The sequence below is a fragment of the Perissodus microlepis genome, chromosome 6 (assembly GCF_051167445.1).
Source record: "Perissodus microlepis isolate ML-2025 ecotype Zambia chromosome 6, ASM5116744v1, whole genome shotgun sequence".
Lineage (NCBI taxonomy): Eukaryota > Metazoa > Chordata > Actinopteri > Cichliformes > Cichlidae > Perissodus > Perissodus microlepis.
Genome location: NC_140466.1, coordinates 17,012,722 through 17,033,018, shown reverse-complemented (window position 1 = coordinate 17,033,018; position 20,297 = coordinate 17,012,722). Strand labels below are relative to the sequence as shown.

At 40.2% G+C, this 20,297-nt stretch overlaps 1 protein-coding gene across 5 annotated transcripts in view; it reads right to left on the bottom strand.

The window, feature by feature from the left end:
• Positions 1-1,172: 1,172 nt before the first annotated feature.
• Positions 1,173-20,297, bottom strand: part of atf7ip (activating transcription factor 7 interacting protein) — a 29,899-nt gene continuing 10,774 nt past the window's right edge. For 2 of the 5 annotated variants that reach the window (XM_084931128.1, XM_084931127.1), the window contains exons 2-14: positions 10,646-10,698; positions 9,231-9,746; positions 8,641-9,094; positions 7,594-7,775; positions 7,225-7,362; positions 7,029-7,100; positions 6,869-6,939; positions 5,166-5,230; positions 2,985-3,665; positions 2,795-2,896; positions 2,625-2,702; positions 2,385-2,467; positions 1,173-2,121 (exon numbers count right to left, since the gene is read on the bottom strand). In XM_084931128.1, the coding sequence (XP_084787254.1) occupies positions 1,660-2,121; positions 2,385-2,467; positions 2,625-2,702; positions 2,795-2,896; positions 2,985-3,665; positions 5,166-5,230; positions 6,869-6,939; positions 7,029-7,100; positions 7,225-7,362; positions 7,594-7,775; positions 8,641-9,094; positions 9,231-9,740 (2,898 nt within the window). In that variant the 5' untranslated portion in view covers positions 9,741-9,746; positions 10,646-10,698 and the 3' untranslated portion in view covers positions 1,173-1,659. The remainder of the gene's footprint in view (positions 2,122-2,384; positions 2,468-2,624; positions 2,703-2,794; positions 2,897-2,984; positions 3,666-5,165; positions 5,231-6,868; positions 6,940-7,028; positions 7,101-7,224; positions 7,363-7,593; positions 7,776-8,640; positions 9,095-9,230; positions 9,747-10,645; positions 10,699-20,297) is intronic. The other 3 variants (XM_084931131.1, XM_084931130.1, XM_084931129.1) reach the window with 3 other exon arrangements.

Here is a 20,297-nt window from a genome sequence, read left to right as displayed (position 1 = left end):
GGTCAAAGCCCAAGAACTCTTTAACGAGGCAGTCTGAGAATCAATTTCTGCTTTGATTTTAATGGGGCTGTGCAGCTAGTCCCACTAGAGAAGGATAGGTAGCACATTTGAGCAGTGGTTAGCATTGTCGCCTCACAGAAACAAGGTTCTCCGCTTGAACATTATGGTCAGCCGGTGCACTCTGCATGTTCTCCATGTGGTTCATTGGGTTTTCCACTTGCAGTCCAGAGACAGCTTTGTTAAGGTTAACTAGCATCTCCAAATTATCTGTTGCTCAATTCATCTTAGAGAGGGCTCCAGCCCAGCTGTTTAAAATAAATGGACTTGTGGATGGCTTCAGGGACCAATCTTAAAACCAGCCAGCCAGCCTTGTGCCAAAATAACGGAGTGGTTACAGCTGTTTAAAGCATTTCAATAATCCTCTTGATGCCTTCACAAGGATTTATCCAAATAGTTGTTCTGATCTTGTTCTCGCATTTGAAGAACACCAGTATAAGACATCCACTGAGTCACAGGACTGCCATCTGACAAGGTTTATTGTGCACATTCAGAGACAATAACATAACCTTTTTGATTTTGGTCCCCACATGACTATATTTTCTGTATCCTGTTACCAAAGTCCATGTCTTTGTTGGGCATTGGTTTTCTGCTTTGTGGTTTCTGTATGGTCCGAGCCACACAGACTTAAGGACCACTCTGTAATCATCCGGCAACCACTGGTAATGAGGTTAAAAAAAATACATATATATACACATGTTCCCTGAACCCCTGACCAGTTGGGAGCTGGTGTTGACAGTTGCTTTGAGATCGATTGCTGAAGCCTCATTCACATAGGCCTAGGGATCAGTCAGTGACCCACTGGCAACCCCAGGTTGTTTAGGAAAAGTATGTATCCCGCAACCAGCTGGTGAGTGGTTGCTGGCAGTCGCCACTGTGTCGGTGACGATTTGTCTGCACAAATTGGGCAATCACAAGAACGTTGTGGATGCAGCACTCTTTGAAACAGATTTCACCTAGCATCACCCACAAACCTCTAGGAACAACTTGCCAATCCTATGGGAACTACAAAGGATAACTACAAAGGAGTCATCCAGGCTCTCTAGGCCTAGGTGACTAAAGTCTAACTGCAGAGGAGTGCTATGGCATTAAATACAGAATATTTAATCTGTCGCTGACTTTAATAAAACCTCTTTATTATGCTTGTGAAAGTCTGGTTGCCAGACAAAACTTACAAAAGTTATCATTCCGTTTCTACCACACATTTATACATTTCTGTGCAATTTAGTTTACATGGAAAAAAAAAATCCTGTCAAGTAAAAGAGGAAGAGAAAAAAAAAAAAAGAAAAAAGAAAAAAAGATCTGGGTCTGAAGATCAGGAGCGAACAACACAAATACCTGATCTGGCAGGAGGGGCAAACTTTTTCAACTTATATACACAACAGCTTAACTCACAAAAAACACATTACATATGATGAGTCAGACAAAACCAACCGTTTGCCACTTGAACTCTCCAGGTCAGTTTGTTGCCCAGTTGTTATATGGGAAGACATTTACAGGTGTTTGTTTTTGTCCAGCGTACAATATTTCAGTTCCTAACACAAAACAGGTGAAAAGTCATAAACTATCAAAGGCAAAACGCTATGTCTTTTCTGTAACGGTTCAACTAGAGCTGGAACTGATGACATTTGTGCACTGAGGTTCGCAGAAAGAGCCAAAGCGCCCATATACATCTTTGGCTCGAACAGCAAAGTGATACGTGGAGCCAGACTGGAACTGGGTCAGCGTACAGGCCATAGGCAGTGGAAGGGCCTTCACCTCCCCAATTTTCTTCCAGTGCTGCTGAGATGCATTGCTGTTAGAGTTATCTTGATGAAAGGCATAAAGGTGATAGCTTTCTACAGCTGCGCAGGTCCGATCAACTTCTCCAACACACCAGGAGAGCACTATACCAGTCTGACTCTGCACCAGCTTTAGCTGAGGTTGTTGAGGAGGTGAGGTCCGTTCAGCCTCTGGCGGTAAGCGTGATGGTGCGGGTGCAGGAGGGAGCGGTGGAAGCGCCATGCTGGAGCCTCGAGTTGGTGTAGTAGTAGTGGTTACACTGCGGGATTTTAATGGAGTATCCTGCAAAAAAAGAAATCTGGTGTCACAGCTTGTTCTTTCCTTTTAGTTGTGGCAAAAGGATCATTCGTGCTTGGATAACTCCCAAAACAGCTAACAGCTGTAGTTTTCAACAGAGAAAAATCTAATAATAGCTTTAGAAACCAACCATCAGCAAATCATGTTAAAATAACAATTCACCAAGACTTAAACATGGAAGTTACAGAACAGAAAAGTAGGGAAGTGCATGTGTGCGAAATATTTAGAATCCAGTTCTAAAAGCTCACCACTGGGGGGCGGTGATGTACTGTCAACTGAGGATTGCCAGAACTGTTCTGATTGCTTAGAGGGGATGCTCTTGCTCCTGTATCTGAAAACAAAAGCACACAAAACAAGAAACTCAGATTATATGTATAAATTAGAATTAAAGCACAGGATACATATGCATAGGCATCTGCCTAAATTACTAGATACTTTATAATTTGCCAGAGTGATAAAATTTGTTTAGTGTAATTTGGTGCTCTTACTGTTGTGGATGCTGATGACTGGGTTAGTGCGTGGGCTCGGTGAGGGAGTTGTAACAGTAGCATTCTTCACTCCAGTCACTGAAAACCATAAAACATAACATAATTAGCCTTAATAACATATATTAGGGGAAGTAAAAACAAAACAAAACAAAAAGTTCGCCAACTCTAACCTTGGACATCATCATCGTCCTCGGTGAGGTCAATTACGGAGCCTTTGGGTCGTGCCGCTGGTGCAGCTGCTTTAGATGCAGCGGTTACTGTAACTTGGTTGTCTGAGAAATACAAAACAATCTAAATTTAGTACCAAGTTAAGGAAAATGAAATGTCAGCAGCACCTCCGTGCTCTTCAGTCATCCTCACCTGTCTTTGATGTCAAAGACATCCCCTGTGGAGGTCCTGGAGCAGTGGATCCGGTTGCTGCTGGCCCAGATGTTGTAGGTGAAGAGACTGAAGACATGGCCCCGACTACAGAGACAGACTGAGCTGGTGTCCTGGCCGTGGTCACAGATACCCCAGCATGGGGTGTAGTTATTGCCCCTGCACCCCCTTGATACACAGCACGAGCAAGAGAGATCTGGCCAGAGGACATCTGGGCACTGGAGCCATGGAGGGCTGGGACAGTGGCCACGGCTGGTGCCGAGGCTGTGGCTGTGGTTATGACAGGTGCAGGCTTGAGTATAAACGTGGCGGTAGAAGCAGTGGTTTTGGACTTGTTCAGTGAGCTGGCTGCAGACAAAGACGAGACGGGGATGTTGACCAGTGTCCCTGCCTGGCCGTTCACTGATAAAGGCAACTGGATGAGAAGCGGCTGGCCTGTAGTCATCATGCTACTCCCAGGGGCAGTCTTCAAGAGGAGGGTGCCCGTTTGACTCTGGGTGGTACTGCCAGTGGCCAAGGTGGAGGTGGGATTAGAGTTGGAAGTGATCAGCTGGAGGATAGGGGTCTGCTGAACCATGGCAGTTGAAGTGGAGGTGGGAGTTGGAGCTGAAGCTGCAGCAGGGGCTGAAGCTGCGGCAGGGGTTGCGGTAGGAACTGGAACTACTGGGGGAGGAGAGACTTGTTAGAGGAGACTTGAAAATATCTGCACAGGGTACACTTTTGCTCAAAAGACTGTCAATCATTTGTTAATTGCTAGTAAAGGTGATGGCAGTTAAAAACCCATCCCAGCATGACATGGACAAAAGATTTTGAGACATCTATGCAAAAATACAACATGCAGACAAATTCAATGACACTTTTCCACACTGCTCCTGGAAAACATGAAAGGTAAGATGACCTATTTTCTGTAATTCTGTCATGGTCAATAAACTTCCAATTACAAACATGGCTTCTTAACAGGAATAAACATTAAAGAGCAGCCAGAAGTTTGATACGCTCACTTTCGCGGTGTTTATGTAACCAACTCAATTAACACTGCTGAAAATTAAAACTAGGCAATATTTTTTTCCTATATGTAATTGGCTACATTGTGAACACTTACTAAGAAGTCGACTGTTTTCTTATTTCTGAAGGTTTCGGTGTATTGTGAAAACTAAATTAAAACAAGATTTCTCAAAAAAAAATTGTGAAAACTAATCAAAATAAAATAAAGAGTGTAGGAGAAAGTTTAGTACTTATAATGTTTGGTAAAAATTGTATCCATTTTCAGAAAGTTCAGTGTTTTTTTGATTCTAACTGCTGACATGAATAATTAAAAAGATCCAAACTAAGTGTAAAACAAATAAATACTAAAACAAACTAACTAGACGGAATTTTAAACAAAAGGTTAAAATGAAAGAAAAATAAAAACTAATTAGAAAATACAGAACTATAATAACTATAACACTTTACTGAAGAAAAAAACAAAAAATAAAGAATAAAAAAGAGGCTTTGACTCTGCTGTTTACAAAAGTCTCACCACTATTTGCAGCACATGCAGCAGAGTATGCATCAGAACTGAGCAAACTATGGTGCAAAGTTGAGCCATGTCTTCAAAATAACACAACAGATAGGTTTGTGAAGTAAACTATCAGATCTGCCATAAAGAAATCTGCCAAATCAAACATGCAGAGATCTCTGCTGTGGAAACCGCTCATAAATAATGAAGCAGACAAAAGCAACTTTCTGTTGTTAGAAAGTAAATAGATAAGGACAAGTCTAATGTGCCATTTGTTTAACTGTGTAAGTATGCATTAGGGATATAGTATACTTTGGCTATTATTTGAAGATCACTCTAAACTGTTCTGAAATGACTGCATTGTTGTGTCAAATCCTAGCTTTATCTGTCACAGCTTGCACTGGATCCCATTTTCATTTATTGTTTAGCCAATACACCAATACCTGAATTTGTACTACCTAAAACCTGGGAATAGGTCCCAAATATCCAACACTGGTCAGGCTTCAAGTACACACAAAGAACGAACAACATGCAAACCCACATGAAGAAAAAAGCTAAAGTTTCAAAACTCCCACAAGAAGCCATTAATTTTGTCAAAGAACAAACAAACAAAACGTACACAACATTTACCATAAAAAAATTAAAGACAGATCTTTGTTACTCACCTGCTGTGCTGGATGAAGAAACAGTTGTGGATGTCTGCTTTACCTCCATGGAAGTCCAGCCTGGCCTGTTTAGAAAGATTGCTGATACTTAGAGTTGTTGACACTTGAAGTTGCTTATGTCCTTTACAGGATGAAGACTGAATGAGGTAAGGTGCTGACATTTAGATTTATTCCATGTAACACAGTCATCTTTGTGGTAGGACCGCAACTCAAACTTAAAGCGTGTGTCCGAGTTTTCACAAAATCATTCATCGGTATTTAACTGCAGTTCGCTCTCTTCAAGCATGGTGCCAACTTCACAAAGTCTGTCAGCAGAGATTAATATCCTTTTCAACATGATAATTTTTAAGAACATCTACAAAGATCTAAGTGACTGGAGGGTGATATTTTGACAAAATGTTTATATATGTTCTACCACGAATAATGACAATTGTCCCAGTATGCTTCAGTTCCTGTGGCGTTCAAGCGTCAAAACGACATGCCAGTTCTTTCCTCGTACTCTCGAAAAAACTCCGGCCTTCTCTTTACTCGCAGTATTTCATTGATAACGTCTCGAATTTCTCTCCACTTCTCACAAGACAGCACAGGAAATCGACGCTCAATGTACATCCTCATTGCCCTCCTCAAGTTTATGGGCAAGGCCTCTTTGCCCAATAATCCAACGTAGTTGACCTTTGCGACCCAGTCACAGTAGACATCGTATGGCACTAAGTAGCGGAAAATGTACGAGGCGTAGCGGTCAGGTCTTGGGTTCCCTGAGCTTCTCTTGCAGTTGTGGTAGAGCACGTTTTCCAAGTGCGAGGGAATCGTGCGGAGTTTAATGTCTGCTCTGCATTTCCCTTCATTGTACTCTGCCAGCTTTCTCGCCATGGCAACATGGCGGGACATATCTGCTTCCTCTTCCTCCTCCATTTCCTCGTCTTCTCCCTCCATCTTGACAGACAGTGCCGGAGTCTTATCAACAGAGGGCACCAATCCCTCTCTGGGCACCTCAGGCTGCGGCTCTATTGTCTGTCGACGGAGCACGCTGTTGGGAGGAGAGGTGCAGTTTTAACTACACTCTGCACTGCCTGAAGAAACGCTCAGGCTTCATATTGTAGAACGTCACAAGACTCAGGACCTGGACCCATGTGGGGTTACTTTGCAGGTGCAAAACACACACTGGGGCATGTGTTTGTTTATTCCAAACAAGTCTTTAGAAATATTTGGAGCGAAATTAAGACTTTCAAAAAGATGGTCCTGACAAACCGAACAAGGGACATGGATTCTTGTTTCCAAAAAAGTATGGATTTAGAGGACGTAAAGATTGATATTCTGTCCATTTGTTTGTAATCTAGTGATTACACTTAGCAACCCGGGACAATGTCAACTATTCACAGTGTAACGGTTTCGTGTGTAGTAAGTACTTGCTTTAGTCCGGTATTGTCACGTTCATACAAAAGCAAAATTATATTCACACAAAATATCATCATGCACAAACTGCTGTATGATTCAAAGATTACATGTTTAAATACACTGATGCTGTCAGTTTTGAAACCTCAAAATCAGACTGACAAGTGGACTGTCAAAAGGTGTTAACTTCCACTGAAGGGACTAAAATGTCTTTTAAAAAAGCCATGGAGATTTGCCTCTCAAATACATGACTTAACATACAAAGCATAGCTGACAGGGATCTAGACTGAAAATGAGTCCTGAACACTTACCGCTGAGCTTGAGGGTTATTCGTAACCGCTGCAGTTTTGGCAGCAGTAGCAGCAGCAACAGCAGCAAGTGCCTGTAAAAAACAAATAAGAAGTTTCAACATTTTTCATCACCTGCATGCCAAATGGAAACATTTTAACAAGTTACAAAAAAACATCTTACCTCCTGTTTCCTTTTATTCTCTGATACCTGATTGGCCTCTCCAAACTTTTTTGATAGTCGGGCAATCTTGGCCTGAAGAGAAACACCAAGTAGACTTTAGATACTTGTCAAATGGAAGCAGAGCATCTTCCAATGCCCAACATGTTCTCCTTATGGGACAAATTTAATTTCACATAAAAAGTTACCCTGCACTCACTTGGAGTGTGTTAATGGCGGCTTGGTGTTTAGTGGCGCAGTCAATTTTGTCTACTCTGTCCTTCAGCTCTTGGAAATGTTTGTCGAAAATGGTGAGCTCCAACACCTTCAATCGCTCCTCCACTAACTGCTGCACAATCTGCGAAGAAGAATGAGGTGAAAGGGATGAAATGTTAGGAAAATTGGTGAAGAAAAACTTATATTTATCCAAGCTCAGCTATATCAGTCAAAATTATTATAATTAAGGCCACAGAGCACTGTGAAAAAAATGAAGTCGGCATCAATTATGCTGTATGTGTGAATGGATTTTATGCAACCAGTGTTTAAAAGCTATTAGAGTAAAAACATATCTGAATACTCGAATACAAACCTTCCCGAGTTTATGATGACTGCCAGCTTTTGTAGTAATTTTAAGTTCCAGTTGGGCCTCCAACTCCTCACGGTCCATCTTGGGCCTCTTACCCTCTATTTTTACAGTTTGCCCATCTTTTTCAGAGCCCTCCGATAAAGTGCGTTTCAGTCCCGAGGTTGAGCTCCTCTCCTCTTTCACTGCTTAGCAAACAAAGACAAACACCAAAATATTTAAACTTAACACAGAACCAGTAACAGTTACTTTCAATAAGAACATTTGTTGGGTCTCCCTTTCAGTGACCTGGGGCCCTCAAAAAGAACTGCATACCTCTGAAGGCTTTATTTTCTGTTTCTATTGATACTGCCATTATGAACGCTGAAGTTATGTAAAAGCTGATCAGAGGTTAGTTAGTAATTGATTCAAAGGCATGTCCTAATATAAACTCAGTCCATATTCATATGGACTTTACCAGTGGTTCCTTACTCTGTGACTCCGTTTTCTTTTTTACAAGCTAGCAATAAGAGCCGTTGTTTACATGGTTAACATTTTTCCAGTGTTTACACCTGGTGTTTTTTCTTCTTCTGTTTGTTTGACCAATCAGCATATGAACTGAAGTCTAAACGAATCCCTGTAAACTTACAAAGGGTCCTCTTGTGCTGGATGAGTCCCTACCCTCAAGTAAAAACAACACCAAATATAGAGTACTAACTGCAATCTTTTCCTACTCCTGCAGTCACACAGAAAAAAGGCACAACTTCCTCCAACTCCAAGAACTGCGAAAGAGTTCCACGTATCAAACTGCAATATCATCCAGGAAATTTATTGCAGTAAAATCCTCAAATGATACATTTCCTGTGACAATTTTCCGAAAAAGAAACCACCCAACTTTTCCCTTCAGGATCAGGGGAAGCTGATTTATCCCATGGTAAAGTATGCAAGGATTCTGCATTCTGACTTGAAATCTTACCAAATCATTTATGTTTTGAGTACAGTGTTACATTATCCTATTCCCATGCCATGTAGTATATAATTGCTTTTTGCGTCGCAACATCCACCATCTCATACCTGTATCAGATGGTGGAGTGGACGATGGTCGAGATGGCTTTGAGGCTTGTCCCACATTAGTTTTTTCCTTTTTGGGCTCCACTTTTACAGAGCCCACCTCCATCTTTTCCTCACACGTCAAGCCTTTCTTCACATCCGCTTTGTCGGTCTCTACTTCTTTTATGTCATCATCTTTGATTTCCACTGATTGTTTTTGGTCCGTACAAGAAGAAGCTGGATTGGGTATAGAGGAAGAAGATGAGGATGAGTCGGAAGTGGTACATTTAGGAGAAGAAGGCTTTTCATCTGGTACTTTGGCTGTGGAAGCCTCAGTGTCCATTTCCTTTGTAGTGTCACTATCTGTTTCCATTGGTTCTGTGAAGTCAGATACTGCAGGTGGCACAGGTGTATCCGAACCTTTCAGTGGGTCCACTGCCAAATCTACAGCTGGGTCCTCTTCTACAGTGTGGTCCTCCTGAGAAAATTAAAAAAGATAACCAATTAAACGTTTTTCGGGCTCTCCACTTTCAATACGAACTACAGTATAAACTAATTTTTTAAAATAAATACAAAGGTATCTGACAGTTTTGTTCATGTTTCCATGCATTTACCTTCTTCTTTTCCTCAGCTGGGATCACCTCAGTGTCTTTTTCCTGTTGTCCCTTGCAGTCTGTTCTAGCTGTGACAGGTTCACTTGATGATGATGGTGTGCCATCTTTCTTCTCATCTTCTTCTACCTTTTTCAGTTCAAAATTTAGAGGATCCACTGGTGATCTCGGAGCAGCCATTTCTTCGAGTCCTTTTGGACTTGAAGAGGGAGGGGAAGGAGACAAATTTAGGGACAGGGACGGTGTGGGAGAGCTCAGAGCGGTCGGAGAGACGGGTGGTGTAGTCTGGGGAGTGTTCAAGTCCAGGATGTTGTTTTGCTCTTTGTCGCCCACTTTTTGTCCGTCCTCTTTATGTGTTCCATTCATCAGAGGTGGTGGAGATGGGTTGGACAAACTTGTACCCACAGTGAGCAAAGTGCTGTGCAGGTTCTCCAGCTGATGTCTATCACTGATCTTCATGGTTTTCCTGGCGCGGAAAATCTTCTTCTTCTCTTCTGTCACAATAACTTCCATCTTTGCCTGTGGAGTAGAGATAATAGATAACATGCATTCAGAAGGGATTAATGAGAACAGACAACACCTAGAGCTGTAAAAGTTAATGGCACAGTGTCTTCCGCTAATTAACCTTTCCTGATTCTGATCTTTACGCATTGCACAGTATTGGGTGCACCGTTTCCGAGAAAACACTAGAGGACACTGCAGAGCTCTTTGGCATTAGCTTTTTCTTTCTGGAAGGTTCTTCTGTCACAGCTGTCTCTGCACCAAACTGATGGTTCCTTAGCAGCCCGTTCCTTTACTACAAATTTAACTCAGCATCCAAGCCAAATCACACTCATCCATCTGATTACACATTGCTTCATCTGTCCTACAGTGACTTAAGTCAACAAGCAGCTCAGTAAGCCAGGAAACCTTTTTTCATGGTAGTCAGAAAAGCTAAACTTGCTTCTGCAAATCCCCTCTACCTCACTTTTCTGAAAAACTACGGATTTCATGTTTACCTAAGCCCCAATCCTGAGAACAGAAGTGGCACGAGTTAACAACAGCAGCAGCCCAACGTTCCTCCCATCCCCCCATCCTCCTATTGGTTCCCTCGTCAGCAAATCAGAACGGACCCATTCAGGCTGTGCTGGCAGCAGCAAAAGGGTTATGCAAAACATGAAGGACTTTCCGTATAGTTGTGATTGTTGTGCACAATTTACTGTTAAGGCTAGTTGTCACATTCTACAAGGATTCATTTCATGTCTACTTATTTTATATGTGTGGAAGCATGTGTTGATTTTACCTTCATTTTATGGGTGTCAGAAGTAAAAATGAACCTGAGCTGTGTGCAGGAGATACTTTACTTGCACTAATTTTCTTCTTTTGCACTCATATGTGTTATAATATTAAGTAGCAGAGAAAAAGTATTTAGAACTCACCTTCAAGCCAAAGGGTTCCTGACAATGGACTTAATACAGGACTTGTCGACAACCTGAGGGACAAATGAGAATAATTTGTTAGCAAATTTCTTAGAAACTTGAGCTCTAACTGTCTCTTTGGCTTCAAAGTGATATATTTTTCCAGGTCAATATGAATTGCATCAACTAAAAGTGCAATTATGTCAATTACTGTATTTTATTTTAACACACTTATTTACATCCAGATTTAAAATAGCATACAGTAAAGTAGACTAAGGACACTAAATCCCGGATTTTGATAAGACTGATGCTTCTTCCTTACATTTGTTTCTGCAGTGTAAAATTATCGGTCGTGACCAGCTTTCGCTTACTCATGCTGGTAAAGCAAATGAAATTGCCTTAATTTGGAATTTTTTAGGAATAGTATTTATGACGTGACAAAACTCGATACTATTTTTTTTTTTTTCAAAATTCAGTAACTCACAAGGCAAAAATTACTCAAAGGTAAACACAATAACGTAATATCACAATTATATTTTGGGTGATTATTCAGTTATCTGCTAGCAAGAGGCTTAAGAAGAACACCAATAGAGTGGTGACAAACTGGTGAAGGTCGCCAGAGTGGTGACAAACACACAAAAGGTTAACACAAAAGGACACAAAACAGGAAAGTGGTTTGCCAGAATGATGGACAGAAAAAGATGTTTTACTGCAGAAAGGTTGAACTTCAAAACAAAAAACAAAAAACAAAACATAATTATGTACAGGTAAGAAAAAAAACAAACAAAAACATGCAGTCACTGACAGTTTTGTTATATTTTTGGTCTTATTTTTCCCCCAGCTGCCAACATGAGACTGTATTGCTGAGATCAGACTGTCGCTTCTAGTGGTAAAAAGCAAAAACAGACATTCAAATGGTAGGAACCTCAAACAGCCATGTCTTTATACTGGTTTCAGTGCAAAAACACAACATAAAAAGTGGTTACTACATGAGAAACCTTTAAACTCCGACCAGGAATGAGCAGTAAGCCGTGTCAGTTTCACACTGTAAACTTGGTTAGCTTTACTGCTACTGCAGTACTCACATGGTGCAGAGAGAACCGAGGGAAAACAGCCTCAACCTGCAAAAACCTCTCATTTAGCCTTGTGTATGTTGAAGCTTAGCAGGCTGCCACATGTATATGGAAAAACACAAAGACTAATGTGGACTGAGCGTATAGCTCCAGCTTTAATGCTGAGCAGCACAGTGAGATGTTTGCGCACACGTTCAATATGTTAGGCCTTCCCTACTCTGTTTTTACATGAGCATGCATGTTTCCTGCTGTTTTCCTTCCTATTGTTCTAAAAATAAGTAAGGCAGCATTTCAATACAATTGCCTAAAAAAGATCTGACCTGAAAAACAAGAAGAATCAGGAAAAAAAACCTCCTAAAAAAGCGTTCACAAATATGTGGAGCAGTGAAAACTGCAAGCACAATTATTGGTTTGCTTCACATTCCAGTGTTACTGCACACTGCGCAGAGCCGACTATCCCCCTCCCCCATCCCACGGCCTCATTTACTGCTCCTGGATTTAGTGCAGGAACTCAAAATGGCCGCTGGATCTGTTGTTTAATGTCAGCCCGAGCCCTCAGTAGCTAGCTGAGAAGGATTCTCATTCAGGTGTATCAGGTTGCAGCACAACTCTGCTTAGCAAGAGTTTTCTATTCAGCCTGACACTTCGGCAAGCTGTCACATTGTGAACAAATTGTAGAACATTTAAAGAAAGTGCTAATTAAGCCAAACATAATCTCAGTTATTTGCTGATAATATTATTAAAGTGATTTTTAAATCCAACATTTTTATTGCTATAAAACAAGCAGAAAAAGTATCGAGTCGATTTTGTCAGATTTTATTATTAATCATTATTATGGTCTTTAAAAATGTACACAGACTAAAAAGAGCGCAGTTCTGTGTATAAACGCTCAGTGTATATATTTTTAATAGTTGCTTGCAGCGTAAAGTGCAGAAAGCAGTCATAACATGTATGAGTAGCATCAGGGTGTGGCATTTAATCTTCACTCCAAATTAGGCCAAAAAAGGTAAACACTATTTTAAAAAAAATTATTTATCCTAAATCAGCAGAAACAGCATAACGTTAATCAAACTTCACACAACAGAAACCCATAGGAAAGCCAACACATGAAGGTTTATAGAATGGAATTCAAATCACTAAATGACGATTCATACAAGTTGTGAATGTTTCCCAAGAGAGAATCCACTGACTACTGAAACAGCAGACACCCACTGTTTCCGTGTCCTTAAAAACACAACTATGTGATTAAACCGAGTTCAATGATCTTACTATGCACAGATGCACTTTTTATTTAACACTTGCGTTTTATTTTTGCAATGTTTTCTAAGCCAGGCTCTGACTAACAGCTTACTAAATATGAACAGCAACTGCTTCATTTGTTTGAAGCTACAGAGACTGCATCAAAGGAAAGAGACATGGAGAGATATTCAGACTCCATCCTTGGACTTTAACAAATCTTTACTCCAAGTTACAAAATAGCTGCTCATTCCTTTAGAAGTATTCCTTGAAACTCACTGTGTCAGCCCCCGATAAGCGGTCATTAAACTGCCGATTACAAACTCTGTCAATCTCGACTACAAGCATAACTACTTCCAAATAAAGCAGAAGCAAGGTCACTTGCTTTGAGAGACTGGAGAGGAGTTTGTGTTGCAGCAAGAAAACCTCTAACCTTCTTCAGTCTTTTAGCAGCCAAGCAAACAATCAAGACTTGACATTCATACTTTGTGGTTACATGCAACATCAAAACCTTCTCTTTCAGAAAATGGAAGAACATCGCTGGTACAGATGGAAGACACGGTCATACTTAATGACATCTTGATCATCAGTTTTCAAGACAACATAAGACAACCTGGCTTAACATCTTGGCCTTTCCACCAACACACGCTGTCGAGCATGTTTGTGACGAAGCGCCAAGTTATTCATCGTCACATCTCTGGCTGACCTACAGATTTCAGTTAATGTTAAATCCCTCGTTACTTTGTTTGTTTGTCCACTGTGCACCATTAAACACTAGAAACAGTGTGTGAGTGTACCACGGGTCAGCATGAACAAATAAACCAGTGAGTTCAAAGAAAACACACGTGTTCATCAGCAACTCGAGCCAAGAAAGCCCGCTTTGGACTAAGACAACACAGTTGGGCAGCTGTGTTATGACAGTATATTGTTATTTGAGATTTACAACTTGCATTTTGAGGGGATGATGACAGACTGTCGAAATGCTACCTTTTTGAGTGAAGTAAAAAATCTTTCTTCCTATTAAAATAAAACATAGTTAAAAGATCTTCTAGATCTTCAAGTTAAAAAATCTCATTAGGAGAAGCTAACTTGAGATCTCTTAAAAAGACGTCAACTTAAATCACAGAGAGACTCTAACTGTTGAAATACTTTAAAAACTAATTTAAAAACCCACAATTTAAAAGCAGGTTATGTAGGATTGGGGCCTACTGACTGTGAAGCAGGCACTGGCTAAGAGGCCAACAGCAGACTACAAAAGAGAGGAGGGGCTCAGTTAGGACCAGTCCATCAAGCACATTGCAGTCATATAAAGTGTTTATAAAGTCTGTACTAGCTATTAATTAAACCATTTTCAAATGAAAAGCCTGTTGAGCACTCCTGACACAGCAACGTGTCTTGTTGCATAACATGAGCCGCTAAATTTTTTCCTCCCTTCCTGCTGTCACAGTAGCAAGATTTATTTACAGCTTGCCATAAATACATGCAAGTTTAATCCTTTTATCATTTTTAAATGTAGCGTAGTGATTATCAATGACAACACTAGCTAGCAGCGCACAGACAGAGGGAAAGTACCCTGCACAGACTGTTGCATGGCAACACCCATCCCCCAACTCTAGCACAAACTAGTCTACCGTATGGAAATCTACAGCCAGCACGGGACAAACCATTTTAACAAAGGGCAGGGGGGGGATCTGTCCTTTTATTAAAAACATCACAGGCAGAGGACATTTATGATGAAAAGGTTAAGGGCATTATGTTTATTTGAAAGCACAGTACCTTATGTTGTTCTGTGCTTGCAGTGTTAAAAATATTAAACTGTTTCAATCCACTGTTTTTATGCAATTAAAAATATTAAGCCCTTTCAGGGAAAATTTTACTGCTCCCTCTGGGCTCTCTGCTAAATCTTTGATAGAATTAATCTGAACTGGATACATATATGATCGGCCATGGTTTACTCCAATAACCTGAGGACTTGCTGTTCTTGAGCTGAGCACCGTGTTAGCCACAGTTTTCAACGCTCTCTAATGACTCCTGAGGACCGGAGTCAGACTGTAACATAATCTCACAGGACTCTTCTTGGCCATGCTAAATGCCACACTTTCACACAAAATGTTGAATTTATTAGAAACCAGTGAGGGGGGAACAATAGCTGTTTTAAATTCTTTCCATCGCATAAGTATTAACAGGTGGTGCACTAGTACCTTAGGGATAGGTCTCACAGAAAGCAGTAATTTTGTAATGTTTTCCTCAAGACAAAACATGCAAAAAAAAAAAAAAAACCCTCCAAAAAATCTTAAATAAACATGAATTCATATTGTTCAGATATAAACAATTTAAGCCATGTATAATGTAGACAGTGCGCACACGCTAATCAGGATCACATTTCCTTTCTGTTCAGTGATAAGATGACCATACATTTGCAGGATGTGTTACGACCTGATGAAAGGTAGAGGCACCAAAAGGTTTACTGATTTTTTTAATTTGTTGAAATATTTCAAAACCTAGAGCCCTGCACCATCTCCACAGACATCCTTTGGCTTAGTATTCACTGTATTCACACTTTCAAAACAGAACTGGAAAAAAAAACCCCTAAACCTTTAGACTGTTAAGGCTGAAACAGAAAATCAAACTGAGTGGACCAAACAAACCCAAACAGCTCAATGCGCCAAATCTCTAAAAAAAAAAAAAAAAAAAATTAACAAAAGCCTCAATACTAAACAATGATAGAAATTATTTTTTTGTATGTGTTCACCTTTATCAGGATGACTCTAGAAAATATGGCATCCACTGAAGGTCAGATAAATTACTGAGCAGAGGACGATCAAAGGTAAAGGGGAGGAGTCTATGTTTTTCCTCTAAAGCTACTACGCAGTCTGTGCTAAAGACAAACCAAACAGTAAAAAAAAAAAGTAAAAAAATAAGTGACATTACATTATATATACAACCAAATGAAAAGCAACAACACAGAAAACAAATAAAGTCACTAACACAACAAAAAGCAGCACAATGTGCACTTTAGTCTCAGCTTAGCTAGCAGTGCACAACCAGCGCTAAATTGCACACTTTCGACACTCAACCTAGAACAAGCTGCAGCCACCCTCCCCCTCTCTCCATCTGTCTCTTTCACACAGACAGACACACACACACACACACACAGAGAGAGAGAAAGGCGCTCTCTCTGGAACAGCCTCTCCCTCTCGCTCATGGGCTGAACCATTCTGCTGTAGGGCGGAAGTGGGGGTGGGGCGTTCAAACAAAGAAAATTTTACTTTATTTCTTTTTGAAGTAATACTGCACTTTCAGAATTACCAAGGAACAACCAGAAGTTTTTTTTGGTTTTATCTAAAATACTACCGCTAGAATGTTCTAGACCCGCTGAAACGTCTTTAATGTCTTCCTAAAACATATCAAACAAGCCAGTTAAGCAATTTTGTACCAAACTGTGTATACAGTCTATTGTTTTTATTGAATGTTAAAAGATTATCTCAGCAAAAAAGGAAAGAAAGTGTGTGTATATATCTTTTATTGAGAATAAATAGTGCTTTCTTAGCCCCAAAGTATCATGCTAGCTGCATCCAGTGAAAAAAAAAAAAAAAAAAAAAGAGAGCAGAGTCTGACACAATAAGCAGCCTCTACCCGCCCAGCCTCTCCCTCAGCAGGGAGGGCTGCTGTTAAATGAGACTAAACCATTCCTATGCGGGGGTGGTTCCTCTACTCAAGAGGAACAAAGAACACACACCTAAAAATATAAAATCAAAAGCCTACATGGTTCATTTTTTTAATCACTTCTTCTAATTAGGTTTGCTTTGAATGATTCATCAAATTAAAATTAAAAAGAACTATTTATGGTAATTTCCTGATTTGACACAAAAACGACAAAATAAGGTGAAGTAGGATAGAAATACAATTTTATTTAAATTGTCACTCATATTCAACCTGCACCTGTCTTCATCAACAGCCCTCTTGCCAGAGTCAATAAAAGCTTGCAGTGCACTCTTTGCCTAACCCTCCTTTCTTCCATGACAGAAACACAAAATGGCCACCAGCGCTGCTGCGAGGAGCATGCAGAGTACAAGCTGGATCAGATCACATAACAAGCCCCACCCACAAAAAAAAGAAGGGGGGAGGGGGGGAAGCAATGCGTATTTGCAGAAATCTTGATATGCATACGTAGATCTTGAGGAAACAGCAAATTTGACGACTGAGTGTTATCTCTGCATGTTAGTGATCTACTGTAAATCCTGGTTTAGCTTATTTTTGTTACAAGAGCCCAGAAGTCTTGTGCTCACTTGCTCACTACCACCCTAAGCTATGATTGAAGAATTAAGAAAATCTCGACAACCTCAAATATTGCTAAATATTTTATAAGTCTGAAGAACTGGGTAATAAAATAACGCCTTTTCTCTTTCAGACTGCCGTATGTCCTTCAACCAGTAAACCTGAGACTTCGCTGTCTAAGCCTGTCAGACACTCAAGATGTTGTTGGTTTTATTTTCTGATTAACTATACACTGAAAAAGCAATTAACTGCTATCTGATATTAGACATTTTTATGAAGGCTAAATACTGTGGGGGGGGAGAAAGATGTCAGCCAGTGAGGTCAGAGCCTGCATTCCTACATTACTGCGCAGAATGCGCAGTCTTCCCTTCCCCCACCCTCTCCTCCTGCATCTGGATTCAATGAAACCTAAAATGGCCACGCTGATCTGCTGTGCGCAGGCACACTGAGCTCTTACTGCCTGCTACATCGGCAACAAGATCTCATGTTTAGTAGGAACCACAACAATAACAAAAAAAATCATATGTGGTAAAGTCTGACCAAAACATTTAATGTTAGCTGAAGTGATTTTATATCCTTAAACACAGGAAAAATTTTCAAAATTCCCCTAAACAGGTAGCAACCTTGGGTCTATGGCTGTCACACAATCTAAAATATTCGTACACAAATTCAATCAAAGCTTTCCTAATATTATAATACTAGGACTCTGAAGCTCCAGTTTCCAACCACAGTGGATGGAAAAGTCAGGTGAACTGGAAAATCTGAATCACCCAGAGGTTTGAGAAAAAGTGCGCGGATGTTTGCTCTGAGATAGTGTGTGCATGCCAGGAGAGGCTCCAGTCTGCCAAGACCTTGAACAGGGTGAGATGTATAGAAAACATTTAGATGGATACATTCAAACGTGGACACTTTAGAAGGGAAGAGCATATCCAATACCAAAACTGTTAAAAGGAAAAAATGTGTTCAAGTACACATGATGGTACTGACGGTACTTTCCAGAGAAACAGGTGCAAATACAAGACTTTATCCTTGAACACATTCTCGATATGCTGTCAAATTCATAATTCATCTATAAGTGGATGCAGTCGCAGTTTGAACTCACTCAGCGACAGCAATAAAACTGAACACAGCCCATCAGGTATAGTCTGCCACCTGCCACAGTCAGTTTTTATGCTTTCCTTATGGATTTACACAATTTAGTTTTCACTTTTGTTCAGCAGGCATGTGGACAGATCAACTTGGGGACCAAGCTATTGCCACTGTATTTGATCATTCCTCTCTCCAGTGGGATTCCTTTATCTACATATATCCAGCTATTTGCCATCAAGACAGTGTGTGACGTTCCTTTAAATGTTCCCTTAGCTGAAAACCCCAAAGCGCATAGTAATAAAAACAACACATAAAAAAATAAGGAAATTACAGTAGAAAATATAAATAAAGTAGTCTTGTAGTAGTATTGTAGAAACCAATTTCTGAAAAGTAGTCAAAAGAAAGGAAATTTCTTTTGACATGATTTTAACTGTTGCGTTTAAAAGCACTGACTTTTAGCCTACCATTTCTCAAACATTGTACGCGTGATTGTGCCTCCCCCCCTTCTTGTGACAAATTAGACTCCAGCGAGAGCTGGGTAGAAGGACAAAAGGGAAGAAAACTAGGGAAAGGGTGGGGGTGGGAGAACCAGGAGATCCATGTGAATCAGGCAAGCTGAGCGGGGTTTGTGTAATGACTACAGAAAAATGCTATGGATGGTTACAAATACAAAGTGAAGTACACCATCCACCAAAATAAAGTCGACCTTAAGTTAATTTTAAGGCATTAAATAAACAACAAACAAACAAAAACAATAACCCCACACTTTTGGTTAACTGCAAAACCAAAACATCTGCATGTAGTTGCTCCATTTTATTTTTTCAAGAGTCTGAAGGCTGTGTGGAATAACTTGAGTTTAGGTCACATTGTATGAAATAGCTACAGCTAGCACACAAAGCCAGATCCACAGCCTGACAACAGAGCACCGAACCCCTCCCCCACACCTGCAGTCTGCTCTCTGGAGGTTTACAGCCAGGCATGGACTAAACCATTTCAGGAGTAGGGGGGTTCTCATAAAAAGGGAGGGAACTATAAAGATAAATTACAATTTCAAAGCTACCTAAATGATTCAGACTCTATAGTTACATATTCAGATCTAAATAAGTCTATGCTGAACAGGAAAAGATTTGTTGTGTCTTCTAGTTCTCTTGTGGAGGCAGATATTTTACCCTTGGCTTTGAAAGACCTGTTCATTCTCCTTAAGCTTTTTGATCAAATTTTACTTCTGTCTGTGCTGCAATAATTCATCCTTGTTTATGTCTAAAGGTGGGTTTTCTCGGAAGTTTGCTGCGTGGTAATAAAGTCCAGAATTAAGGACTCACAAATCCAGTATTAACAGCTTCCTCCTCTCTGTCTAAAAACAGACATTCAAGCATAAAGAGGCCATGGAACTCACACACTGTTTTCTGTGAAAAACTTTGCAGGACACAGCTAAAATTTCCTGACTCGATAATTTAGACAAGTCAACAAGCTAGCAACTTTGACACTTTCCCATCCCCCACTCTATTCCATTGATGGGCTGCAGTGAATGCTAGAGCACAAAATGGCTGACTGCCTGAGAATGCCTTTTGTAATTAATATAGCTAGCCTTTCCCCACATACGCCTGTTTAATACCACTCTATTTTAAAAAGAACTATATTTGTTTCTCCCCTCCCTGCTGGTTTGTATAAACAGAAGACTCTTTTTAAGTATAAAAGGAGAAGACATATTCTAATTAACATTCATTGGACCCACAGCAGTAAATGGTCATTTCAATTGCATTTGTTGACATGTTAACATAAATTAGCCAGCTTCATAATTTGACAGTATTTATAGCGAATGTATTTGTTAGCAATGTCTCAAAGTATTCCTATTTGGCTAGGCTACAATAAAATAATAGTATTTGTAAAGTACTAGTACTTTTTCCCATATATTTCTCTCTTTTACTTCTGAAAAATATATTTGTGAAATATTGGTACTTTGTGGGTGGCATGAAGCAACCCACAAGCACACCAAG